The 27,692-nt window shown below is 42.8% G+C and overlaps 2 protein-coding genes across 7 annotated transcripts; one reads left to right on the forward strand and one right to left on the reverse strand.

Annotated features, from left to right (window-relative positions):
• On the reverse strand, positions 1-27,683 carry HNRNPAB (heterogeneous nuclear ribonucleoprotein A/B). 6 transcript variants are annotated; one of them, XM_074156380.1, is made up of 10 exons: positions 27,489-27,642; positions 27,284-27,358; positions 27,055-27,193; positions 23,836-24,004; positions 23,593-23,751; positions 23,059-23,190; positions 21,225-21,333; positions 20,979-21,131; positions 20,816-20,900; positions 1-2,234 (listed from the first exon to the last, which is right to left on the reverse strand). In XM_074156380.1, the coding sequence occupies exons 2-9, from the start codon at positions 27,318-27,320 to the stop codon at positions 20,830-20,832; spliced, it is 969 nt and encodes a 322-aa protein (XP_074012481.1). In that variant the 5' UTR covers positions 27,321-27,358; positions 27,489-27,642; the 3' UTR covers positions 1-2,234; positions 20,816-20,829. The 6 variants fall into 6 exon arrangements, with proteins under 6 accessions (XP_074012481.1, XP_074012479.1, XP_074012484.1 ...); XM_074156378.1 differs by having other exon boundaries at positions 27,055-27,358; positions 27,489-27,641; XM_074156379.1 differs by lacking the exon at positions 1-2,234 and having other exon boundaries at positions 20,238-20,900; positions 27,489-27,641.
• Positions 9,155-18,164, forward strand: LOC141469956 (5-phosphohydroxy-L-lysine phospho-lyase-like). The gene is made up of 13 exons (XM_074155807.1): positions 9,155-9,235; positions 10,935-11,053; positions 11,900-12,059; positions 12,639-12,713; positions 13,566-13,653; positions 13,748-13,864; positions 14,089-14,171; positions 14,470-14,695; positions 14,969-15,123; positions 15,619-15,708; positions 15,929-16,059; positions 16,482-16,538; positions 17,979-18,164. The coding sequence occupies exons 1-12, from the start codon at positions 9,177-9,179 to the stop codon at positions 16,532-16,534; spliced, it is 1,356 nt and encodes a 451-aa protein (XP_074011908.1). The 5' UTR covers positions 9,155-9,176; the 3' UTR covers positions 16,535-16,538; positions 17,979-18,164.
• Positions 27,684-27,692: the final 9 nt, after the last annotated feature.

Genomic DNA, 27,692 nt, shown 5'->3' on the forward strand with positions numbered 1-27,692 from the left:
AGGAAGCACCTCTGGGTCCTGCTCTGGGGTCTGTGGCTGAAGATGTGCAGGCGCTTTGTTACTGCGGAACCCAAATTCCCCAAGAAACCTCCACTGCAAAATTGGAAACACAAAAACCCTAGTAAATATTTCCCGTGTCGAGCTGCCGGATGGGGAGGGCTCTGCTGAAGCCTTTCCTTAAACAACAGAGCACACAATGTTGCTGGCTGGGGTTCCCAAACCTTGGGAGTTTGGAGTATTTAATTGTCTTGGTTTGTAGGGTTCATTTGCGTTTGATTTTTTTCTTGGCTTATGTGGGTTTTAACTGTAAACTTCGTAACTCTGCACACTCCTCCTGTCCTCTTCCTTCTCTCCCCTTTTTCAGTCTCTTTCTTTAAATTATCTCATCTCGGGCACATCCCATGCAGAGCAGGGTAACGAATAAAAGGAAGATTACAATTTTGATACCTGCATATGGCATTAAGTGAGATCAATTAAAAAATTTGCAAACTATTCCACTGTTCGTTTTTAAAGATGTTGAAAAAATTTTAACAGAGATTGTGCAGTAAAAGGCCATAAAAAATTAATTCAGGGACGAAGAAAATGGCTTACAGCTGAGTCTGTTCAGCTTACAATGAAGATCAAGAGAAAATCAGATTCCTTTACAGGGAGGAGATGCTTTATATTAACAAGTTTTTAAAGTGAACAGAGAAAGATGTACAAATATCCATCCAACGTGTGGAAGCTGAAGCTACACAAAATCAAACAAAGTAAGCCATGGATTTTTAATGGTGAGACTGGTTAATCCTAACCAGACCAGTGATGTAATTCCCAGCACTTTAACGCCGTTTTGACTTAACAGATCATTTCTGGAGGAACTATTTCAGCCCAGTACAAGTTGCTAGGCTCTGTGGAGTCGTCTTAACTGAAATGAAGAGCCTGACCATGGTATCAAACCAGATGATGTAAGGGCTCTGTGGCCTTGATCTTGGGAGAATACTGAAGGGAGTCATTTTTGTTGACTGAGTAGATCTGAACCCTCTGTTAGATCCTTGTTCCACTGGGTTTCTTAGGGCAGCTACTGCCAGAGAGGACTCAAGGGAGGGATGTGACTGACCAGGGACAACCTGCCCTGCACAAGCTGACCTGGCGCTAAGGTAGTTCTGGCCCCAATGTTCTGAAGAACAGGAGGAACGCGTGTAGTGCTCCACACAGGTCGGGTGATGTTCAACTGATGTCTGTGAGTGCTGATCTGGGGCTGGGTCCTAGTTGTCCTTGAGCTTATCCTTATCCAGCTGGGAGCGTTTGTTACCTGCTGGTAAATGCTGGAATGACCATCTGGCATGGTAGATGTTCACACAAAAGACTTACAGCTGTAGGCAGTGAACTTTTGTCACCTGTCGCTGTTGGCTGCTTCAGGTCTACACCTACCCATGGCCTGCTTTGTGGCTACGCTTTGCATCTTTACCAGTTACTGACCGTTTTCTTGGTCACCGTATAGATTACATCAGTGTAAATTCAGATCAACTAACAAATCAAGAAACAACAATTATGTAACTCAAAACAGCAATGAAAATGCATTTTATTTACTTCCATTTCATGTTGTTAGCTACCACTTTTGGTGTAGGGGTTTTTAAAGGCATGAGGAGCAGCTGAACAAGCTCCCACTGGCTTTTAGTGCTTTTGAAAACCCCTTTCATTGTCCCAAATTAAAGCTAAAAATCTTCTTCTGTGGAAGGTTGAAGGCAAATCTCTCATTGACGTGACCGGGAAGAAGATCTGTTCCCTTAATGTACAGTTGCTCTTCCCGTCTCCCCCAGTCATCTCCAAACTAAAAGCACTTCACTACTCCAAACCACACCGTGGGCTTCTACACTCAAAATTCCTGCACGTGTCCTGTTCATGGAACCTCTATCGGTATCAATGAGAGTTCAGTCCTCAGAATGACTGCAGAAAGCACAAGAATCTGGAAGTGTCCACAAACAATCTACAATGCAGATAGAAAAGTCTTGTTTTACATACGCTGGCAAAAACTAAACAGCTTTCTATCTAGCTCCTACTTGAAGAAGTTTGATATCACTGAAGCTACAAGACAAGCTAACCTCCAAAGCTTATGAAATTATATTAAAATTTATATTTTTCTCTGAGGAAATACCCCCGAAGTCCTATTATCTTCAGGTAAACAAGTCAGTATTCCGTCTTCAACTTGTGGAATATCCAGTGCTTGTAGGCATCAACTGTGACCACTGCCAGGCCTGCAAAACATTGATACAGAATACCAGAACAGTGCTTTACCTATTGCTCTAACCGCCCTGCAGGCAGCCGTCCCCCTCCCAGCACAGAGCCTCTGCTGCCACAGAACCCAACACACTCGCTCGTAACGAAGGAAAAGAGTTCTTTTTGAACCTACGAAACCTCTTCTCTGTGGTTTTTCCTCCCCGTCCCTGAGGCACAGCTCGCGGCATTTCCGTGCCAGACAAGGAGGAAGGGTAGAATTATCTTCCCAGCCCAGGACGGCGGCTGGTATCCACACCCATCGGCGCTACCGCCTCAGACGCCAAACGCTTCAGTCATCATCTTGAAAATTCCCAGGGAAAAGCCCTCTCTGCATCGCTTTGTTCTGCATCCTGAACACAGGGAGACCAGCACATAGCAAGGAGATCCATCTACGCACCTGCAGCAAGGCTGGTGTGTCCAGGAGGGGTGACTTACTGGGCGCGTGGAGCGCGGCAGCCCGTCTGCAGGACCTTCTCCACGCTTCCGCCGCTGGCATTTCCATTAGAAACGCTGGCAGGTACGGATCCTGTGCCTATGGCCACTTCAGATCGCCGAGGATCTGCTGGTGGGACATCTACCAACCCATTCCATCACCGGAGCGGAGCTCCTGGGAGCAGAAGGAGGTACCAACCCCGGGGTACCGTACGCGGCTGCGAAGACCTTCCTGGTCCTCAGCGGACATGGCTTTATTCTGAACTCGTTGTTCCTCATCAGCTGTATCAGAGGAACTCTTGGGTTTTATATCGATTGCACGGCGTCTAAGAGGAAATCCGTTCAGACTTCCGTGTGCTTTCCACACACACGTGTTCCCAAGAATAGGTTGTTCAATGCTAAATTGTTTCAGAGCAGTCATGGTCTTAGTGGGAAGAGTTAAAAAAAAAAAGATGTGCTTTGCTCAGCAAATTCATGCCAGATCAGTTGATTATTTTCTCCTTCCGTATGAAAATGTTTATGTGGGTCTTTTTTGAATACTTTTGAGTTTGCAAATAGCTCACAAAGATAAATTCTACTAGTAGGTAGTACTGGCGGTCTCGCTCTAAACTCAGTCATTATCTCAGCCTCTCACAAAGCCTCCTGCGTTCCCCCCGTCCCCCCAGGAAACCGCGCTCTCTTTTTCTGGTTTGAGAGAATGTAAGATTGTTTTACAGGAATTCAGAAACGCAGCTGAAGGTTACCGCTAGATGTCAGTAGCAATAAAGACGATTGACAGGGAAGTTGCTAATGCTTAAGAAATGAAGGTCAGACTGAGACCCAGCAATTGATTCATCTCGATCACTGAAATACTAAGTACGTTGGCTTCATGGATTCATCAATAGATATTCTGGATAACACACTGGTCTTGGGGGAGTCTGAAGCCCAGCCAAATATATGTTTTATCTTTGTTTTCCAATTTACAAAACAAAATTCCATAGTCTAATTTAACCCCCCAGGAAAGCGTGGTGATTTCCATTATATTAAGATAACCACGTCTGCCTTCTCCCCAGGAGCAGAGGAGAACCGGCTGCCTTTAAGGCTTTTTTCTATTTAAAATTGTTGCTATTGATCATCATTCCAGTTATTACCAACATCCTCTCTCTAACACACCGCATCCATTTTGGAAGCAAAGTTCCCAAACTGAGTCCAAAGGGCACAAGAACTCACTTGAAATCCCTAAAATGTGTTGCAGCCCCAAGTCTCTGCAGGCAGGGCCACCATGCCCCAAGACGTGGCACCTGCATTAGGTGACCATGGCTGGAGCTGGCACCGGGTGCTCGTGATGCTGCACCCCGCTGTAAGGATGGGGAGCGCTCCCTAAAGCTTTGGGGGGAACGTGGCCAAATAACCCCCCTGTCTGTAAGTGCATGTGAAAGGGGGCTGGCAGCTCAGGGGGCCCCTCGCTGGAGTGGGAACCCCGTGATTTGGCCTGTGCTGACAGGGGCAGGTGAGATTAATTAAAGAGTTTGGCAGATGAAACCAGCTTGGCCAGTGAGTTCAGGAATATTTTGCTGGGTTATGAAACAGGTGGCAGAGAAAACCCAGTCTGACTCCAAACTGAAACCGTTTCCAAGCCTCAATGCACTGGGATTTTAGTTTTTTTTAGAAAAAATTGCCCCATGCTTTGTTTTTTTTCTCATGGGGGATGTTGCCTTTCTTGTATCCACTGCTTCTAACCCTTCCTGTATATATAATGGTGATGAATTTATTTCCATATTGATTTCTTTTCCTGCGTATTTAAAAACAAGAATGTTTCTTCTAACGGTAAGGAATTTTCTGATGTGTTTTCTTTTTAGGAAACCAGTAGATTAAATATTTAGGTGAGCTTCTGCCTTCTGTAACTTCATAAATTCAGTTAGCTAAAATCCTTAAGCAAAGCGGTGAAACCCGTGGGAGGTTTCAGCAGTTTCATCCTGGCACTGATGAAAAGTAATCCATGGGGGATTACCTGTGGTTTTAAGATTATTAGAGTAACCCACTGCCCGGGAAGCACGTTTGCGATGACCAAGGCTTTCACACCAGAAAGCCTGTGTTCTAGTTTAGCTGCTTTCTTTCCCTTCCCCCCACGTGGATTTGTACAGGTAGCACATGGGTTTGCAATCAGCCAAATATCGTGGACTCTTGGGCCAGAATTAAAGAACTCACACATCTGTAATGCATGGCTTCATTAAACTATTAAGATTATATTTCTAGCTTTATCATAATGGTAAATAACCATCCTTGGTCAATGTAACTGTGCCTTGTTAGCCTGTAAATGTAGGATGTATTGTAAAGGAGTATTAGAGCTTAGGCTTCCCGGTCACTGAACACTGATTTAATGCTGCCCTCTAGGGGAGATCTTTTTTTAATCCAGAGAAACAAAATTTACGTAAATTTTATGCCATGACACTGTCCCTTAGTTGACAGCACACTTTCTGCATAACTATAGGGTTTGAATAGATATTTGTAAAATGAGAGCATATAGGTAGAAATGTTAAACCTTTTTTCCAAATCTGGTATTTCCTTCTTGGAAAATATGATCATAGTCTCACTTCTTTTGGAGTAAGCTTCTTGCTGAGCATTTGCTGCCCAGATAATTTAAGGTGTTACACAAATAAAATCTATCTGTTGTAGGTTACCTGCCAAGTTTCCATTTTTAAATTTTAGAGCAAGGAAACTTTGAACTGTATTCTGTACAGACAACAGATTTGTATTTAAGATATGCAAAACTATTAAGAAGAAGAAATTATCAAAACGAAAAAAAATTTACATGTCCCAAACAACTTATCCTGGATAAATCCTGGAGGTATCTGGCTGAATGCAGATCGGTGAGACTGGTTCCAACCTGCACTAGCAGAGCTGGCAGCGCCCAAGGATGGAATAAAACCTCGGTACTGCTTTATTTCATTTGAAGCTCCTAAGTTAAGTGGCTCCTGACGCGCTCAGTGGCACAGCCAGCCTTCCAGCTGTTTAACCAGGGAGATTTTTCAAGTGAAAGGTGAAATGTTTGGATAGATCTGAAGAGGCCTAAGACAGTTTAGCATGCCAAGGCAGCCACTGACCTTGGCATCCTTCAGGACAGCATTTATGGAAGAATATTTCTTGGACCCTTTTGCAATAGTGACACCAAAACCCAAACCATCTGGTCACTCCAGTTAGCCCAGTCTGACTGTCATTTACTGGAGTCACCTGCCTTTTAATTGTGAACCTGACCATAATTAGTACAGTTTGAAATATTTCACAGCTCCATTTTGGGGAATCTGTCGCAGACCGAAGCAAACCAGTGAGTAAAAAATCTATTTCCTAACCTTTGTTTTTCTTGATTATTATTTGCATTTGTAAGCTAAAAATTACTTCTAGTCATTTATTTCGCGTCCCCAGGTGAACTGCTGGAACTTTTCCATACGCTTGTGTACCATTAGATGGCACAACAAAAGGGGTGGCCAACTATTGTGTCATCTGCAGCTCAAGTTTAAGTGCCGAAAACCTGTCAGTTAGAAATGAATGGAAGAAGGGCTTAATAGATTGTGTGGCTCTATACTGCTGGAGAGAGCCTGGGGGAAAACCACAGGAAAGCTGGGAAACATGAGTTTTCAATGCGTAAGAAGTGGCATTATTGACAGCAGAGTGGAATAAGGAATACATTATTAACGTTTGCGGTTTTCCTACGTCTTAGGACAACAATCGATCCCTGTTCGCTAAGTTCTGGTAGAAGTTGCCTCATGGTTGCGCGGTTTGATGGAACAGTCAGCTCGTTTGTGTGTCTGTGTGTGGTTTCTTATATAATGTAGATATTAAGGAACAAAAACTTAAAATGGAGATGTCCCAAGTATCCGTAAGTGACACTAAGGCCACTTGCTGCTTTTTTACATGGCGTTAAGCGCTGCATTGTGTGCTTGAGTTTGAAAAGTGCATTTGGCGTGATGTTATTAAGTGAAGGTGGGTGCATATTGAACTGCCGTTTCTGCAATTACATAAAAAACATTGGGACCTGGTTTTGCAAAGCAAAAGCACCCACGTTACCCACTGAATTCCTAAATTAAGCAGAAGGGGTAGTAAATTGCCATCAGCTAGAGTGAGAGCTGGAGCCCTGCTGTGTTTGCTGGTTAGGCTCATGGAGTGCAGTTTCACAGACAATTTCATAATGTAGAGACTTTCTGCTCTACTATTTGGGGTTCTTTTTTCTGGTATCTTAAAAAAAAAAAAATCAAAAATATCCCATATCATAAATGTTGAAAAATACCACAGTCAGAAGTCAGAACTGAAAGCCACCTGCTCTGTTGCACTGAATTACTTTGGATATGGAAATATTTTCCAACTGGCACGTGGGCTGGCGTTTCTGAAACAACATAACCTGAGAACCTGCACCTGCTGGCATTTAAAATCTATATCTCACTGAATTTGTAAACAGTTCAGAAAAATACATGCAATGTGTGCTTTATCTGTCCATATTTGTTTTGAAATTATGCTGATAGGGCTTAATCCTCTCCCATGTTATCCAAGCATCCCTCATTTCTGTGAGGGGCTGCATCGCTCCAGGGGGGCTGTTCAGAGGAGAAAGGGCCATTCGTTGGGGTGTGCAGTTTGGACACCTTGCAAAAATTGGTTTGGTTTTGAATGTATTTACATGGTATTTTATACAAAGCTGACTAAATCTCTATAAAATGTATCACCTTTTAAAAAGAAATATATATAGACATTAAAAATACAGAAAACGTACTTAAAATCTCTATTTGCAAACTCTTTGTGATTTTTAATCATGTATGTGCCATGAGAAGTATTCTATTTACTCATCTCTTTGGGGAACAACTACTTTAAAAATGAAGGCATTAATAACAGTATTTCTTATCCATTGTTTTAACATGTTAAAATGCTATTATTAGTACTGCATCATGTATTTCTAGTTTAAAGCTGTAATGGACAGTACATTAGCATGAGACCTCCAAAAAGATTTTTTTCTTGTGCTTTGTGTAATAAAAGCAAAGACTGGATTTTAAAAAATGGTCTCTCTGTACAGATTGCTTTTACAGTTGTGTGAATATGTATAATGAACTCTGCATTTGTAGCCAAGAATAAACTTTCCAAATTGTAAATGTTCAGGTTGTTATTATAAATAGCTACTAAATATCTTAACCAGACAAGAGTTCAAATAAAGATTAACGGCCATTATTAACTTTTTCTCCACTGTCTTTTGTTATTTAAAACCTGACTTTTATGCAACAACCGAGTCTGACTTCCTAAATTCAATCTAGCTTTTAAGTGCATAGCAATTCAGTTTTGGATTTTCCATATTACGCAAAATTTAAATTGCTCCTGTGTTTATCAGGTAACTGCCACTAGAGATAATTATTGGTGGCTCTATCTAGTCAGCAAAGTCTGCCAAGCGTGTAGTTTTAAAAGGGTCTGCTACGTTTTCTAGCGTCTTCTTAGCAGATGTTGTCAGTTAAAAGAATGTGAATGTGTACTCGGAAGGAAGAAAAAATTTGGCATTTTTTAGAATGAAGCTTGATGAGTTCATGAACTCGGTTATGGAATACAACATCTGCAGTGGCAGAGGACTCAACCCATCCTTTCTGATTATCTTCCTGTTTTTCCTTAAGTAATTCCAATCAAACAGGAACGGAGGAATGACTGTTCTAATCTGACGATAACATTTCCTCTTTTAATCCTAACTATTGCCTATCCTAGGGCTGGCTTTTGAGTATTGTCACTCAGGTCTACCTCTCTGTCACCGACCAAACACAAGAATGCAACAATAAGAAATGGTTTGGTTTGTACTTTTGCTTAAATAGTAAAGTACGTGTTGAACAATTAGTAGCTGTAACCCCTTGGCTACCACCTCAAATTATTTCCAACTGTAAAACAAACTTCCTTCTGAGTATTTCAAGTATGTAAGTATATGTAAAAGAAACTTCCTTGTAAGTATTTCAGAAGGGAGAGCGTTATGATAGAGCTGTAATAGTGATCCTGAAGAGCCCTCAAGAACATGTTGTTCCACCTGGTAACGGAATGGGATGTGGGGCCCAATGCCTCCACCGCCACCACTAACACCAGGGGGTACAGCTTCCACGTGAGCTGCCACAGCCTTGCAGGACCCTGGTGGATGCTGCGGGACCTCGGGGATGAAGTCACCACCCCTGATGCTGTGAGCGAGGAGTCCAGAGGAGTCCAGCCTGACAGCCGGAGGAGCCCAAGGCACCGGTGAGTTACTGTCCCGCCCCCTGTGAACTCAGTGTTTGGGAGGGCAGGGGCCGGGCTGTCGGATGAGGGAGGCGCGGGGGTGGCCGTGCCGCCGGAGCAGATACAGCTTCTCCCAAATCCCCAAGAAAGCCGGTTTTCCCGCAGCCGCGCGTTCGGTGCCGCGGGGTCAGCGCGCTCCACCAGGGGGCGCCAGAGGGCGGGGCGGGCCCGGCCCCTGCGTGGGCGGCGGCCCCTCCCCGGCCCGGCCCGAGGCGGCGACCGCGGCCATGAGGGCGGCGGAGCGCTCCCGGGGGGAGACCCTGGCCCTGCGGCGGCAGCGCATCGGGTAAGGGACGGGGAGGGAAGAGGAGGGAAGGGAAAGCAACCGCCGGCCACCGGGGCGAGTGGAGCGCTACGACCGGGCTGCCCGGCCCCATCGGGCCGCCGCACGTCGGCAGCGGCGAGTTGTGGCCCCGGAGCTGCAGCCACCGCCTTCCCTTCCCCCCCCCCCGCAGCTCCTTCGCCAGGATTTTAGGTTTAAACTAACAACATCGCGGGGAAATCGGCGCCGTTCGCGTGCAAAGATTCATTTTACTGGTGTAATTAACAGTAATTAGCATTTTCCAAGGAGGGGGTTACGAAACTAAAGTATAAAACCCGTACGAGACCTATCACCTCCGTTTAAACTTTAAACCGGTCATAAAAGCGTTTTCCGTCGCAGCCGAGAGCCCGGCAGAGGTGCTGGGCCAGGCAGAGGCTCTGGCTGACCCAGGGATTATCGCCCATCTCTCAGAAAACTTATTTCTGACACCAAGAAACGCGACAGAATTAACAACACACGTCTGCCCAGGCTGGTAGAATCAACAGGAGACTCGGTTCCAAACTTCCCATTATTTGAGTGGTTTCAACTGACCTAAAAAATCCTGACTTCCGTAGGTCGCTACCAGGAAGGGCAGCAGAACTCTACGTGTTAATCCAACTGTTGGAATTGCTTTCGCGTTGTACTTTATATCTATCCAAAAATCCAGGCTACGTTAATCTGTAAATATTTTACGAACCTAGAAATTTGGGCTGAAAGTAAAAGCTGGAATTAGAATTGTAATTAAATCTGAAATGTGGTGTATTTTGGTGTATTTATTCTTTTTACGAGTCCCTGGGAATAAAGCCCCGGGCTCCGTGAGCGCTGTTGAACGCTCAGGGTAAGCTAACAAAAAACCTGGCTGCTTCACCGTGCCACTGCCAGCTCACACGGACACTACAGGATTCCTCTAGGAGAGGGAGAGTGAAACAGTTCCTCATTTTCTCTTTTTTTTTTTTTGTTGTTCATTTGACAATAACTTTGTGTTTATGGTCAAATTATTGTATTTTTGTTTAAGCAATCTTTTACTAAATGAAGCGTGACGGTTTGGCATCACCCTTCAGAGTCAAATCTCCGCAACTCCTACTTAGGCAGACATGTGCTTTAATTTTAACTCGTTTGGCAATTTACTTAAAAAAAAGTGAAATAAAACAAACGCACTTAAGTAGATCCAGCCTCATAAAATCCCCTCAAGGTTTCAGCTAAGGTTCGGGAAGCGCTGTACGGACATAAGAGTCACCCGCACCGTGCTGCCTGGAAAATCCACGTCTCAGCAAGAATGTAATAAAAACAATCACAAGGTAAGAGAAAGACACCAAGGAGGGTTTCAAGACCAGGAAGGGCAGAGAAGAGCGGATAGATAGTACGGAACTGTAAAGATTGGATCAAACTACAGAGGTAAATCCTGCCTGTGTGCTGTGGTTAATTCCTAGAGAAGGATTTTTGGTTTTGTTTTTTTTTTCTTTAAGTCTAACAAACCTTAACTATTTTGTCAGAGCACAAGGGCTGCTCTCTTCCCCCTCCCAGGCTTTGTTTTAGGGGCCCAAAGGAGGACGTCGGCACGTGCCGGCAAACTGGGGAAACATCTGCCTCTTGATTAACTGAAAATATTCCCAGCAGAATAAATAAACTCTTGTGACTTTTAGGATTCGTTAAGATTTATTTTGCTTTCTGGTCCTTGCCACAGCTCTTCTTGCAAGCTGTTTTTCTCTCACGACCCGGTGAAGATCGTAAAGGCCAAAGGCCAGTATATGTATGATGAGGAGGGAAGACAATACCTTGACTGCATAAATAACGTCGCTCACGGTAAGTTAAAAGACATGTTATTTCATACCGTGGTGGTTTTTTGTAAGCAGAACAAGGAACAATCAATCAGTACTTTCTGCCTCTTTTGCATGGTGTTTGGGAGCAGGGGCTGTTTAATTGGCAAAGTGGAGAAAACCTCTCCGGAGCCCGTAGTTTGGGAAATTACAGTTCACGTTTGAGTTTCTGTGTGCACGAACGGGCTTTCCAGACGTGTTTCCTGTTCTGTCTTCCTAGAAACAGACTTGTCTAAAACTTAAGAGATTTTTTTTTTTCCATGACAGCTCAAGTAAAGGACCTAACTCTAAAACTAGCCAACAGCTTGATATTTTGTTGTGTTTGTAAAACTTATTAAGGGCACAGTGGCAGGACCACTGCTGAGAGGTGCCTTGTTTGTGTATTTTGAAGTACCTGCTGTTTTCTTAAGCGTATTTGAGATCTCTCTTAACCGGTCACTGCTGTCACTGACACCCTCAGCAGGCTTCATAATTCTTTGACGGTAAAGCTTCCCTGCACATTCCCAAATCCCTGAATTATTTAAATGTCTAAATCCAAACACCAAATCAGACACTATTAATTGCCAGTATTAACTACAAACTTTAAAGTACAGTAGCCGGCGGCTTCCCAATTTTTGAGGGGGGAAAAAGAAAGTTTTCAGAGAAAGCCTAGAAGGTTTATCGACATTCTCTTCTGCTGACAGTATCGTTAATGTCCCACTGATGAAATACGATCATCAGTGATAACAGCTCTGTACTATTAGAGAAATATAAGTGTTAAAAGTTAGTATGTGAATGCCCACCGTGCGTAATACGGAAGAACTCTCAAACCACTCTCTCCACTCCCTTCCAGTTGGACATTGTCACCCTGATATAGTGAAAGCCGCCCACGAACAAAATCAACTGTTAAATACAAATTCTCGTTATCTTCACGACAACCTGGTCGATTATGCAGAGAGACTTTCAAAAACGCTACCCGAGAAGTTATGCATCTTCTATTTTTTGAATTCTGGGTAAGCTGGGTGTATTATAATCGGTGCTGTGTTTTCACCAGTTACATGCAGCCAAGTATAATACTTCCTTAGCAGCAGCCATCGCGTGATCTGGTGTGAATGACTATATATTGACAAAAAACATGGTTTGGGGTTTTTGAAGAAATTGTGGTCTGTTTTAGGACTTCTATGACTCTGAAGTTCATGTTTAGCAAACTCTGTTGGGAAGCTACACTAGCACTTTACTTAAAAATGGGTTTAATTCTAAGGCCTTGGATTATGAAATATGTAATAATATATAATACAGTAAATATTACTGTATTAGTTTTTATGACTTGTCTTCTGAACTTGGAATTACTTATATTCTCAAAATACATGTAAAAAAAGCGTATTTCTGCTTGGAGGAGGGTGTATAAAGAAGAAGAAAAAAGGAACTGCTTCAAAAGTAGTCTCTATACTCCAGATTTCAAGAGGGATCCGTTGGCACTGTGCATTGAGTTGTGTCTGTTCTCTGCGAACACAAATTGCATTGCAAGGGAGGTCAGAATTTCAAAACTCAGACACCCCCAATGAAACACTTATCAAGTTTTTCTGCTGTAGATCTGAAGCTAACGATCTTGCCCTAAGACTGGCACGGCAGTACACGAAACATGAAGATGTCGTAGTTTTAGACCAGTAAGTATACTGGTAGTTTTATCTACTGGGGGGAGCAAGGCTCAGTTTTGGTCTGTGGTCGGAGCATTTCTGAAACCCCGTTGTAATAGAAAGGCTGTAACCAGGAAGTGGAGGGAAGTCATTTTTCTCTCTGTACAGTACTTTTGAGAGCAGCCCAGAGAACTGTGTCCAGATTGGGCTCTCCAGTATACGACAGACGTTACCATACTGGAAGGAGGCCAGCAGTGGTCTGCCTTAATGGGTTGGGAGCCACAGGATGTAGAGTTAAAGAAAATTGGATTTAAATTTGATGTTCGTAAGAGACAGCTAGAGGGAGATCTTAATGCAACTACAACTAAGGGGAAGGAGCAGAAAAGATGGAGCCAGGCCTGAAGACGTGTGGTGACAGGAAAAGACAACAGACATAAGTTGGAATCTGAGGAATTCTGATGAGACACAGGGAAAAAACTTTTACCATGAAAGGTAGTCAAAAATTAGAATGGGATGCCCAGAGAGACTGGAAGCTCCATTGTTGGGAGGTTATTCCGAAGCAGGCCAGACATATCCCTTCCAGTTGCTCTGCAATCTTGTAATACTGCTCAGGACTTACACTGCTCTGGTCCTAGTCAGTGGCCCAGGTAAACCAGTGACAAGGAGCACTGTCCCTCTGCATCCCTTAGAGTCAAGGTGAACAAGAAAAAACACCCCTCCAAATACTACTGAACTGACTGATAGAAACCACAGAGCTGTTCTCAGCTTAAGTGACTGTGTTCCCACCAAGTGACAGAGCCTAGCTACTCTTTAGCTTCAGTAATTAAAGAACTCTTTAATATTGAGGAAATCACTGTTTAGTTCTGCTAATTGTTTTTTAAGTGCTTACCATGGACATCTGACATCCTTGATTGACATAAGCCCATATAAATTCAGAAATCTAGAAGGACAAAAGGAATGGGTCCACGTGGTATGTACTTCACCCTGAAACTATCAACTACTTGTAAATTTAATGAAGTCTTATTTATGATATACTGAATATAGGATACTGTTCCCTTGCATAGGCTCCTGTTCCAGACACGTACAGAGGACTTTATAGAGAAGACCACGAAGATTCAGTAACAGCCTATGCTAATGAAGTGAAAAATATTATTGAGCAAGCACATAAGAGAGGCAGAAAGGTAAAAAGTGATTCCCTTACCCATTTGTCTTGCCTTAGAAATGAGCATGGCTGACTGGCAACGCCACTCAGCATGACTGAGCTAAGTGGAATGAACTTGCCAAAAAGCAAAGATCGCATAATCACACAAGAACCATCTAATGACAAAGAGCTTGTTAATTGTTAACATGGTTTCCACAACTTTCTGTATTGGGTTCGAAACATTACATGCTACACGTGTTTCAGATTGCTGCATTTTTTGCTGAATCTCTGCCAAGTGTGGGTGGTCAAATCATTCCCCCAGCAGGCTATTTCCAGAAGGTTGCAGAGTAAGTGATCTTTCATTATCTTAACTTTTTGCATTTAACATATTTACTAAATACAGCCGATAAAGAATTTCTCTGCTTGCTGTAGCATATAGCTTGATAGGCAGGAAATGGCCTGTGCCTTCATGTTAGAATGTAAACTTTGTATGGCAAAGACCTATTTTTAAATATGTGATATGGAATATAGGCCTATTCGAGTGTTTCCTGGAATTTTGCTAAGTAATGCTTTCTGCATGTTCTTAAACAGTAAACATTATGTTCTCTTTCCTCCTAAGAGACAATAAAATCTGTTACGTTACAGGCATGTGCGCAAGGCAGGAGGTGTATTTATTGCTGATGAAATTCAAGTTGGCTTTGGCAGGGTTGGCAAGCGCTTTTGGGCATTCCAGCTTCAGGGAGAAGATTTTGTACCCGACATTGTCACTATGGGGAAACCAATAGGAAATGGGCACCCTCTTGCCTGTGTAGCAACAACAAAAGAAATTGCAGAAGCATTTGCAGCCACAGGAGTGGAATATTTTAATACAGTAAGTAAAAAGCTGCCCGAGCTCTCCTTCTCTACCAGACTCTAAGTATTATTAAAACTAGATAATCATGCAGTGTTTTTTATTAATCTTTTATCACCCATACAGTTACTGTTTATATTATTTGTGTTTTTCTAGTATGTATCTTTCTTTTTACTGGCTCTATCTAATAGAAATGGCAGTATGCTCATTATGTCATTGAGGCTACGTGTTCAGTGACAAGATTGCCTCTTTCTTCCCTTTCCATGGCTATGCATGCTCCTTTCCTGAACTCAGTTTGGAGGAAACCCCGTTTCGTGTGCAATTGGATTGGCTGTGTTAGATGTGATTGAAAAGGAACACCTTCAGGCTCACGCCACAGAAGTAGGAAACTTCTTGATGAAGCTACTCAAGGAGCAGAAAATCAAGCACCCCATCATTGGAGATGTCAGGTATCAGTGCCCTATTTATTTACAATGTCAGCTGCTTTTTGGTTGGTTCAGTCAGTCATGAATAACTCAATCCAACTGATGTGGTTTTAAATTCATCAAATCTGTGTTTTCAGCAAAAATCAACAGCCTGCTGTACACTGGCTTGAGCTTACCAGAAGTCTGATATACTTTGCCATCCTAGGCCAGTACTGCTTTACTGATTTATTAGTTGCTAAAATTCTTTTCTGTTTGAACTCTTACTTCAAGTGCACGAAGAACAGAATTAATGAACTGGATGGAAAGTACGTTTAACATAATGTCCTGTGCTGCAGATAAAAGTCTGTACTCCATTACCACATTTCTTCACAACAGCAATACTTTTTCTATTACTGCCTAACAAACATCAGCAATTCTCATGCTGTAAAGGTCTGGTCTCACAAAAACCTTTCTCAGATACTTAGTTCACTTGCAGTTCCTTCTTCTGACACAGACTGACTGGTTTTATTTCTTTTAAAGGGGTTCTGGCTTATTCATTGGAGTGGACTTAATCAAGGATCAAGCAGAAAGGACCCCGGCCACAGCAGAAGCGGAGCATCTAATAACAAGGTGCATTAATGGCCTAGGTTCTCCATGTGTGAGGCAAGCACACAATTACAAAGTAACCCTGCCACTCAATAGTTGTTAAAATATAGCCAACTGGCAGAAAAAAGAAACCAGTCAGTGCAGAAAGGCATTGTCTGGGCAGCCTCTGTGCTGATGCTGTCAGTTTTTCTGAACTACATACATGCAAAGGTAAACCTAAGTCTTTGTTAATTGCTCTTTCCAGGCTTAAGGAAGAATATATTCTACTGAGCACAGATGGGCCAGGAAGAAATGTGCTTAAATTCAAGCCCCCAATGTGCTTCAACAAGGAGGATGCAAAATTTGTTGTGGACACAATTGACAAACTCCTAACAGGTAACACAGATCAAAGCAGACTTAGAGGGGGTGGCTGTTGGACTGCCTTAAGGTCACCACCGAACCTGATGGAGCCAAGACGATAGATGCTGAGCACACACAAAAATTAGTCTTAGTCAGTGCAAGTTTAGCCTTCCCTCCTAAATTATTCTGTTTTGAAGTTCTCTAACCAAACTATTTACTCCACAGATGCATATGCCTTTTAAAATAGCTTTGCTTTGACAGAGGTTGAAGTGTTTACCTATCTGAACAAGGGGGACTGGTAAAAGCTGTCCAAATTTCATTCTTGACAGCCATAATCTGTGTGCATTTGCCACTTTAGCTTTTTATACAACTTCTGCATGCTCAGTATTAACCAAGTTAGTCCAAAAACTTGTCTCAAAGTCATGAGTTTGCAAAACTGTTACTTTTTCTCTCTCCAGATATGGAAAAAGAATGTCTGAACCAAGAGAAAACATGCACTTGTTCTACCTAAGCAGGTATTTATTTATATTCACCCTTTACTGTTTAAAAGCTAGCCGAACCAAGTTTCCTCAGAGATGATTTTACTTCAAAGTAGGAATTTCTGGCTAGACTGAAACACGGACCAGACTTGCGTACATCTGGCATTCATAGCTACCTCCTATCGGAGTCTGACACTTCTACTATGGCTCCGTGTACTCGTTTGCAAGCTAAGTCCAACATGTCCCAGAAATGCCTACCACTAGAGCATACTGTGCTTCTCCAGGAAGCTGTAAGAGGAAAGGTTTAACCCTTGGCAGGCAGATGACACGCGCAACAAGACAAAAACATAGTTTTTATGTTAGCTGCTCAGTGCATTAAGTCTCCACGCAGAAGTCATTGCAGCTGCATAACTTTCTCAGCAAGTCTCCCCTTAACTGCCCTTAAGGGCAGGAGCACTGTACATTCTGCATGTCACAATTTGGGAACCTCCACTTATGCTAATAGCTTTATGAAGAGCTATAAACAGTACTGTTACTACTATAGCTCCTATTTTACTTAACAGAAGGCAATAGTATTTTGAAGTCAAATGTTCTCGCTCCTATTTTACTTAACAGAAGGCAATAGTATTTTGAAGTCAAATGTTCTCTTGAGCATTTTTGACTACTTCATAGGATCATTTCAGGTTCATGGCTGTTACCTCATGCTTAAGCATCAATTTACCCCCATACTCAGAAGTTTGTGGGCATTATCAAGACTGAGTCCTGTTAAGTCTTCCAGGCCTTGCAAACCTTGCTGTCTACCGAAGTGCCTCTATAGCTTGCTTACCAAGAACATATAGAACATCTAGCTGCAACTCATTTTGCCACATGCTTATGAGCACAGTGTACACTTACAGTTAACACCTTAGATTAACAACACCCTTTGGTGTACAGTCAGTACTTCTTCAATCTACTCTGACTAAAAGACAACCAAGTGTGTTTTAACCAAGTGCCCAGAAACACTCTTAAGTACCTGGATAGGAATGCACCTAATGTAATCATTGTAATTAATGTAATCATTGGCGGCCTCAACCACCATCCTAGATTCACAGCACTATGGCCCTGAGCTAAGGAGAAACATGCTTTTAGTTCAGTGCAATATTAGTATAGCAGGCACAAGAAAAATGTGTTAATATTTTATTTAGCAAGTTAATAGAAAGACATACAGCTGTTTATACTACTTTTTCTTGAGAACAGAAAGATTACTCAACAGTGCCAGTTGAACTTAGAGGCCTAATGACTCAATCTGCTTGTCCACAATCTAAACTAAGCAAGAAAAATGCCTTTATTTTCTACAGGAAACCAAGAATGCAAAAAGCCTCTTAAGTACAGTATTAGTAGGACACTTACATATAATGTAAGCGAAAATGAGGCAATGAAGTAATTCCTTTTAATGATGCTTTTACAAAAAACCATAACATTATTTTCTTTCCATAGGTTTCAAACAACGTTCAAGATCTACTACTAAGAAACATTATTCTACTATAATAATGCACATTTAATCTTCATCCTAGCATGTCTTAGACCAGATAAGTTACCTTAGATTTTGTTACTTTCAGTTATCTTGTTATTAGTAAAAACTTTAGGAGAAATAAATTTTACAAGAGCATGTTTCAACTCTGGCAGAAGTGTGGAATTGGCTTTTATTTAAAACAGCTTATCTAAACTTGATTATAAAGGAATATATTTCTAGTAGCTACTATAAACTACATTTTCTAAATTCGTGCTTTTTCAGGTTATGACATTTTAAAACTTCAGATGAGCCAACGGGGTTTTGGTTTTTTGGTGGGTTTTTTTTTTTTTTTTAGTATCTGCTGCTACCTATGCAAATGCCATTCTAGTTGCCAGTACACCCAATCCTTCCCAGGCTCCTCTGACCAGTTTCAGTATCCAGCTTCTTAACAAGGTCCCCAGTAGCCCTATGTTCAACAAATGGTCTCAGCGACCGGATCAAGTCAAAAACTTCAGTCCCAAATTTGTAACATCAAATGCACGAGGAACAGACAGCTGAGGGCCACGGCTCCCAAACCAGTTCTTAAGAAATAGTCTGTCCTCAGGACATATCCAAGTAGGATTAGCAAATTGAGAGTACATTACAGCCATAAGCTACAGCCTCACGTACAAGCCCTTACTTTCACCAGACAATTATATGTTCTTTGTATCACAGACTCTTCATGCAAAGGAGAAAGGCAAAGCCAGCTCTGCATTTAAGTACCAGTATCCTCAATTTCTGCTTAAGGCCACATCACTTGTCAAGGAAGTGAACCTACTTCCAAAAAACACCAACATAACAGCCAGCTAACAAACAATACACCAGCCACAAGTACTGCAGCAGTATGGTCCTGATACTCTGCAAATTCCCTGTTGGAAGGCAAACTCTTTGTTAGAAAAATACTCTGCTACCCCTTTTTTCATAAGAAAGCAAGCAAAAAAGTATGCAATAAAGCATTTCAGTTTTAAATCTTGAGACAGTAATACTTTAAAATACTGTACTCATTTGTTTCAGTGGTCTGCAATATTTTTTTTATTCGCAAGTAAGTTGGGCATCAGGTTGCACATTCCAGCTGTAAAGACTGGAAATTTTAAAACTATCAGATTTAAAATCTGATTCAACTTTTTATACTCAGGATTTCCACTTAACCCAAAAAAAGCCCTACAGACTTTAAACTTTACAGCAAGTTTTTCTTTCCAAGGACAGCCAGCAGGGAGCAGCATATTATAGTCCCTGCAGGGATAGCTGCACTCCTTGTTAAAAAAACTGAGAAGGTCACTACTAACATCTGTTTACATCTTGCCTTAGTTACTTGGTTTGATTCCACTTTTGGTTCCCATTTGTTCAAATAGAATTTATTGGAAGAAAAAAAATTGTCAGGGTTTAGCTTTAGAGGGAAAGTGAAAATCAAAAATTATTATTGCAACAAAGATTAGAAGTTTACTTCTGTGCCGCAGCACTTGCTACTTATTAATAAATCTGAAAATGTGACTGTTCTGCAGCAAGACAGGCAAATCGTATGGCAGTTACTGCCTTAAAATAGTAGTAGGCCAGTCAAAAAAGGAGAGCATATTTCTAGCTGGTCATCTCTAGAGAAAGAGCTGCCTCTTTAGAGGCAGCTTTGTTGTTTTTCCTCCCACAACATTAGTGGAATTTCTTTAGCCTTTTTTTTTAATACACAAAAAGGCTGCAAGAATTCAGACTTTGCATCAGTAATTTAATGTCTAACCCGTCTTTCAAGAACTTTTCGAAAAGTCTCAGATTCAAAACAGTGAAACATGCAGGCAGTGCAGCCAGCTTCTCACACACCTCTTGGCTCCCTCCTGCCATGCTGTCTAGACTCCCAAGTCCTACCTGAAACCTGTGCCTCTGGCCTCTCCTAGCAGAGCCCTAAAACGCAGACACCAACATCATTATTATGCTGAGCCTCTGTGCTTGTCTACAACATGAGCCACCAGCACAGCCTCCACACCAGCCGGGGCTTTCTGCCCGAGTCCTCCATAACCTCCAGGCAGAAGTGACTGCAGTTCTTAGCTGCCGCTTAACTGCAAGTGAGCACAACTACCAATACAACCTTCTAGTTTTAAGATTAAAAACATTTAAGCACAACTCTTCATCTATCAAGGTACTGCCATGAACTAAGTTCTGGGAACAGTATACTGGCATTTTACTAATACATAAGCTGAAGAATGGCACAAGACACTAGATTACGCCTTTTTTATTTCAAAAGCTAGGATAGCTTCAATATCCATGTCATGGTGAATCAGAACACATGTAAAATACCTTACAATACATTAGATTCCAAAAAGGTACCAAAAAGTACAGTAAAATTAACACTTCCATTACAGGAAATGTATGACACAAAAACAATACAAAATAAAAAGGTGGAAAGTGACACTGGTTCCCTAAGATGCATCTCATTCTGTACAACTGGAGTAATGCAGAGTCCATAGTTAACTCCAAGAGGCAGTCCCTAGATGCAGAGCTGCAGCTTTAAGCAGACCCTCAAAATCAGTTTCAGTTTAACCTATTAATAAAATCATTAATTAATATCTTCAGCAAGGCTGAAATTTACACACCACACTGTCTAGACAACTAGTTATCTGTAAGTATTAAACATGTAAAACATTTCCAGGGAGCTCTTCCAAGTAAGATGCACATTTAACAGGCCATAGAAATTTATTGTAAAGTTAAATTTGGTACAGAACTGAAATATCCATCTACAGCATTGTATACAAAACCTATGCAGTCATTTTCCAAAAGAGACCATGCCACTGCATACCTGAATAAGTTTGATCAATATGGCTTGTAGTTATTCTGATGACCACCACGTCTTGGTGTCTTCCCATAATTTGCACTGCCTTGACCTATGAACAAGAGAACAAATGCATTAAACTGCTAATTAGTTACGCTTGCTTATACCCAATACAGTTCTCTTTACTTACTGTAATCATAGCCTGGTCCATATCCATAATACCCATATCCTGAATAATCATAGCCTCCATAGCCACCATAACCTTGCTGATAGCCGTATCCTTGATTCCCATAACCCTGGTTCCAGTAATTGCCATAACCTTGATTCCAATTTTGACTTTGAGCTATAGAAGGGAAAACCATCCACAAAATCCCATTTTAGTACACACAACTTACTTAGAATGTGTCCATACTAAAGTAGTGCATGTAGTACTTACCGCCGCCTCTTCCACCTCTGCCTCTTCCTCCATAGCTACCTCTTCCTCCACCACTACTGAACTGTTGCTGCTGGTATACTTCTTTTGGCTGTGCTACTTTAATCTCGCACTGAAAATAAAAGAACAAGGAAGAGTGTGTATAGTGCCTTACAGCAGCAGCACCCACCCTAATCACCTAGGAAAGCCAGAGGTTACTCTGGAGGCAAAGGAGGTAATACGTGCTGCGCTCCATCATTGACCAGAATTAATGCATGTCCAGAAACATCTGATTTATTGTGCCACCTGGACAAAGGTAAGTCACTATTGGCCACTGAAAGCAGGCCACTGCTTTCAAAGTATTTTAATACTGCCTATTCTCTGCTATCAGCTCCCCCATGGAAGAGATGCCGAGGCCACCTCAGCATGGCCACCGCTCCTATAGGAGCCACAAGGCTGCCCTCTGTTCTGGCACAACCTCTATGACACGGCTGTTGCTGTTGGACCTCTTCACCTGAGCTGCACTGAATGAACAAGGCTTTGAGAAACGCACCAGAACGAGTTTTCCTGGTAGCCTTTGTACACCCTATACACTGAGCATCTGTGTTGGACTGTGAAGTACACTTACCAACACTTGAAATCATTACTTATCAAATAACTAAGAACAGCTAAAAACAACCAGAATTGATATTTCCAAGACAGGTTCCCAAGTTGCAGTTCAAGCTGTCAGCCAGCTTCCTAGTTCCTGAATCTGTGCAATCTGAGATGAAAGCTGCTGCTGCTGCAAAAGGAACAACTCCCTGTAATAGCAGCACCTGAGCAAGCCTGGCTTGGAATTCTTCACACAGGAGCTTTAAGGTAACCTGCTCTTTTTATTATCGCTGTGACACAAAAACAAGCCATAGTTACGATACACAGATACTATTTCTCAGCTTCCTTTGCACATAAGCATTCATCTCTCCTAAAAACAAACTTTATCACTGACTACAGTGTCTTGACAACTACCAGCATATTAGGTTTGCACAGAAGCTTATTCTGTGCTGCCAAGACCAGTCCTAAACTAAATGTAGTCTAAATCACTGTGCCAGACACTATGACTGGATCTAATAGGGCTTTGAAGTTTGCACATGGTCAACGCTGGCCATGGAGCAAGAGAAAAGGAACACCTCCAGCCAGCACACGTCATTTGCCTCCAGTCCTCATTAGCTGAACACATGAGTCTCTATTAGCTGTTCCCACAGATGAGTAGTGTCAGCTGTTAGAGCACCTCACACTGCTTTTACAGTAGTTCACAGGATCAGCTGACCAGGTACCAGTTGCCATAAGCAGACATTTACTCTCTGGATCCTTGTATTTGGTTTACGTGACAAGATTTTGGCAGCAGAGAGGGCTGCAGAGGGGGGGCTTCTGAGAGAAGCCACCAGAGGCTGCCCCCACATCAGAGCCAGCTTCAGCCAGCTGCTTAGGAAGTTAGTGGCTGTAAGCCTTGAATTTATCCAAGTGCTCTATGCTGAAAATAGGTATTTATCTGTTGAAATGGCTTATATTGCTAGACTGATACATAAATAAGCCACTTTTTCCACATGTATTTAATGAATGCAATTAGATACTTCACATACAAAAGCCCCTAGAACATAGCAAGTATTAAAGCCACAAATATTGGCAAAGAACCTCAGTAGCCTCTGCAACTGAACTTATGGGAAAAAAAAAACCCCACAACCTTGTGGTAAATTGCAAGCTGTCCTTATTGTAATTTGAGTACCTTGAAATCACGGGTCTACAAAATAATTTTCAGATTGTAGGTGTAGTGGATTATACTTAATAACTTCGACAAAAATTTACGAGTCAAAGTTTCTACCTTGCTTCCACTGACGTTATGGAATTTCTTCTCCAGAACCTTCTTCACTGGATCCTCTTCCTTGAAAGTGATGAACACAAAGCCCCTCCTTTTGTTGGTCTTTGGATCCATTGGAAGTTCAATTGCTTCAATCTGAAGACATGAAATACCATTTTAGACTTGTATTTTAGCAGAACATTTAAATGCACAGCACTTGGGAAAGTAAAACAAAGTTTCCCACTTATGCATATTATGCAACATCGAAGTTGCAATATTCTTTCTATACTAACACTGGCTTTCAGACCAGAGATTTCAATTTTACAACTCCTAAAAACAATTTTAACATCAGATAAAATGATCTGAGTTAAAGGCAAGGGTATCTAAGTAGCAATGGAAGCAGCTAGTGCAATGTGTGCCTTTCTTGCTCTCAAGATGGCAAGCCTCTGGATCAGTTAGAGAAGGCTTGATACATCTGAAGGTAATTTAATTTGCAACTTACAAGTTATTAAACTAAACAGCAACTGTTTTAGTGTTTACTAAGATAACACTACACACCTCTCCAAACTCTCCAAAGTATTCCCTGATTTTCTCTTCTGTGGCTTCTGGGTTTAGTCCACCAACAAATATTTTCTTCACTGGATCCTTTTTCATTGCCATGGCCTTCTTGGGGTCAATTAGTCGTCCATCTAGCCTGTGTTCTTTCTGTTCCAGAACCTGAAAGATAGTTTGATAGGATTAACTCAAGCTGAAAAGTTTCCCCTAGAAGTCAAGAATCTGAAATATGAAGTTTAAATTCACCTTTTCAACACTCCCAGGCTCTTTGAAGAGAATAAATCCAAAGCCTCTGGATCTTCCTGTGTTAGGGTCCATCTTTATCGTACAGTCAGTTACCTCACCAAATTTGGTGAAGTAATCTTTCAAGTCTTTTTTGCTTGTATCCCAACTGAGGCCACCAACAAACATCTTCCTGAAATTCCAAAGAGATAAAGAGCTATTTAGATACAGGAAGTACCACAGAAAAACACATGCAGCAAGATGCTCATAGTGGTACACCTCTCAGCAGCATTGTCAGAAATGGGACCAATTGTTCAAAGTTAAAACACTTTTGCATCTTGTCAAAATCTAGCAATACTACAGGTGTGCACAAGGGTGGGTTTCTCCCCCCTCTTTTTGAGGGAATGACACAATGCACCCTGAAGTATTACAGGCTAGAAGAAAATGGCCTAAAATACCCTTGCCAGTAATTTATGTTCTTTCAACAATATTCTGTTATTTGCAACAAAGCAGTATTGATTATAAAGTACTGCCAGTTCAGTTTTTCAAAAGAACCTAGGATCATTCCTACTGCTTTGAAAGCATTCAGGATAGAGTAAGGCATCAAAAGCAAAGCACTTGAGATCTTTTAGGATTTGGATAAACAGCTGTAAAAATTTTAGTCCTAAAAAGGATCTGCAAAATTTAAACTAGGTATCTATAACCTCCAAGAACAGTCACATACAACAGATGGGACTTTGGACCTGCCTCAACTACTATGTTGTGCATTTCTTCCTGTTTAGTTACTGAATCTAGTTCTATCTTCATCAGTACTTCAGAAGTATCTCCACTTAGTCTTTAATTTCTTTCATGAAAGGCAAATACAGTATTTCCTACCCATTTTCCCACACAAAATATTCTCTGAAGTCTCTCAAAGAACTAAATCCTCATAAAGCGAAATACAGAAGTGAAGCTAACAAGCAAAACTGAGATCAGTCAATAAGGCACGTTTCAAATGCCTCTCTTCGAATTAAAACATTAATAACATGGCTGTATTTTCTATTTTCAGAGTTTCCAAGGTAACAAACTAAGCTTTTAAAAGCATTCGAGCCTTTTTATCTAACTATACACTAAAGCAGTTAAATTTATCATTACTCTGTTTAGAGCAACCTAGATTTGGCACTACAAGCCAGCAGCACTTTAGAAACTAGACTATGTTTAAATGCAATTGGCTTTTTGTGTTTATGTGTAACTTTGATTTGCTAAAACTAGCATCCATTTATGTTCAAAAGGCAACATGAGGAAAAAGAAACTATAGGTGCTGTGTTTTTTTTTTCCTTAAACTGGATAAACCGTATCTTTTGTAGGCTAAACCCCTATTTTTTTCAGATCAAGCTGTGTACTCTTAACTACCAAGGATTCAAGTAAAGTCTGTGTGCTTCCCGCAGCCATTGCAATAGAGCCTTACAGAAAAAGCCTTACGAAGTTGTACTAAGCCCTTCAACAACAGATGACAGAAAGGTAACTTGATGGATTCCTTCTCATCACAACAGCTTACTTGACCAAACAGGACTGCTACAATCTGTACAGTCTGACAGCGGTTTTCCACAGCATCCCCTGTCATCATTGACTTACAGAATGATGAAGAGAAATTCAATGTTTGGGGGATGACAGGAATTTGTCTGGAGGCAGCTTTAGCCACTCTATGCCATCAGGTTGGGGCTGTGGTGCACACACAGATATTGCCGCATGCTAAATTCACCTCTTACCACAGCAGCGGATACTACGCTTTGTAATTTACAGTCCTTTGTTTTGTAACTGGAATGATTGATACCTACAGATATCTCAGTAACACAATAGAGAGCCTTTGAAATTAAGGCCAAATTCCTAGTCTCTTCGTTTCCTCCTGAATGTATCAATGCAGCTAAATCAAGGCATGTTTCAGCTCTTAACAGAATACTCTTAACGTCAGCATCCTGAACTTTGCTTTGGACAGCTCTTGTTTTAGCACAGCGCTTAGTTTTCCACATAAGTCAATCCCTCTAAATAACTGTTTTTCTTAGAAGTTTCATTTAACACAGATTTAGGATTGAAACTTGTCACCTCCTATGCGAGAAAGGGAAAGAGTATCACCCACCTTTCAGGCAAAATACTAAAAAAAGTAAAAAGAAAATTCGCACACAACTAAAAGGCCTGGTTCTTAATCCTTCTAGTGTCTGCAAAAGGTACGTCCGGCCATAGCTTATAGGAAACTTGTGTAAGTTTTATTCCTTCCCTTACAGCCAAAATCTAAAAACACGACACTTCAGCTCCCTGTTCAACTTGAGGGACCTGACCCTCTGGTTCGGGGCTAACAAAGGGAGTTCCATTTAAATACACGGAGCAGCTTGAATAACAAAGACCTGCTTGAGAAACAGGCAGGTAATTTTTAAGTCAAGCACTTGTATTTATCAACAGACCAACTACGATAGGAAAAAAAAAATGACTGTTTTGTACACAAGGATGCCACTACCAAAACACAGCGAAACTACACTGACTCCTCCAGAAATCACTCGGAAGAGATAAGCTGTTTTCCGACAATGCTGCGAAGAAGTACACCAAAATCGCTCTTACTGCTTTAAACACACCGCACATCATCTCAATCACGCCGTTCTTCCTTTTACCCCCTCTAAAAATACTTCGCTTACCCCGACTAGCTTCTAAAGCTAGGATTATTTTTATATTTTCTTTTTAAGATGCGTTACACAAAACGTGTTCGCATTTACACCGACGCTGGCAGCAATGGCTCATACGATCCCCACAAAGTTTGAACCAGCCCAGCCCCCCCCCCCGACAGAAAACAACTCCTTCCACCCGCTCCTTTCCTTAGAAAGGGGGGAAGGATGAGGAAAAACGCGGGAGGCGAAGCCAGCCGAGGTAAATCCCCTTCCATTTTACAGCGTGAGACGGCAACAAACCCGTTGCCCGCCCCTCCCCCCGCCACCACATGGCGCCAACAAAAGGCAGCTCCAGAACAAAGGACGCGCTGCCGCTGCGGGCCCCGCCGCCTCACCGCCCGCCGATCCCTCCGCTCCGGGGCCGCCCGCCGCCCTCCCCCGCGGGCCGCAGCGGGGAACGGCCCGCCCGACCGCCCCGGCTGGCTTCCGCTGCCGCCGGGGCCTTGCCGCCGCACATGGCGCCCGGGGATGGCGGGGGAAGAAGGGAGGGGGGGGGGGGGCGCGGCCTGCTCCCGCCTCAGCCCGCCGCGGGAGGCGCGGCGCTTACCCCGCGTCCTCCTCGTTCTTGCTGGCGTTGATCTGGTCGCCTTCGGCTCCGTTCTGGCTGGCGGCCGCCCCCGCTGTTCCCGCCGCCGGGCCGGCTCCCGCTGCCGCCGCTGCTGCTGCTGTTCCCGCCGTCGCCGCTGCTGCGCCCGCCGCCGCCGGGGGAGCCCCGCCGGTCTCGGCCTGCTGCTCTCCGGCGTTCTCGGCCGCTTCGTGCCCGTTCTGGGTGGCGCCGGCGGCGGCCGCCAACTGCTGCTCCGCTTCGGACATGCTGCCCTGTCCGCAGAGGCGAGAGGGACAACAAGCGCCTGCAAGAGAGGAGGGCGGCCCGCGGGTCAGCCAGGCGGCTCCCCCCGCCGGGCCGGTCTGATCCGGTCCGGGCCCGCCCCTCCCCCCCCCCCCCCATCCCTTTTCCGCCGCCATCCCGCTCATACTCACTTTAAAACCCGCTCGCAATAAAATCCGGGCCGGCCGGAATCGGATTAAAATGCCCCAGGCGCTGGAGCTGACACCCCTCCCCGCGGCGCTCGGCTGCTCCGCACCGGCCCCGCCGCCACCTTCTCCTCCCCCTGAGACACGTACTCTCCGGCCCGGAGCCTTAACGCGTGGCCGCCTTTATACCGCCGGAGCCTCAGCCACACA

Source organism: Numenius arquata, chromosome 11 (genome assembly GCF_964106895.1).
Source record: "Numenius arquata chromosome 11, bNumArq3.hap1.1, whole genome shotgun sequence".
Taxonomy (NCBI): Eukaryota; Metazoa; Chordata; class Aves; order Charadriiformes; family Scolopacidae; genus Numenius; species Numenius arquata.

Coding starts and splice junctions, on each gene's coding strand:
- HNRNPAB (XM_074156378.1), bottom strand. CDS start 27,320: ATGTCCGAAGCGGAGCAGCAGTTGGCGGCCGCCGCCGGCGCCACCCAG. Junction 24,005..27,054: donor AAGAACGAGGAGGACGCGGG/GTAAGCGCCGCG, acceptor TTGGAATTTCAG/GAAGATGTTTGTTGGTGGCC. Junction 20,901..20,978: donor TGGACCAGGCTATGATTACA/GTAAGTAAAGAG, acceptor TCTTGTTCATAG/GTCAAGGCAGTGCAAATTAT.
- LOC141469956 (XM_074155807.1), top strand. CDS start 9,177: ATGAGGGCGGCGGAGCGCTCCCGGGGGGAGACCCTGGCCCTGCGGCGG. Junction 13,654..13,747: donor AAAAGGAATGGGTCCACGTG/GTATGTACTTCA, acceptor TCCCTTGCATAG/GCTCCTGTTCCAGACACGTA. Junction 13,865..14,088: donor CACATAAGAGAGGCAGAAAG/GTAAAAAGTGAT, acceptor CACGTGTTTCAG/ATTGCTGCATTTTTTGCTGA.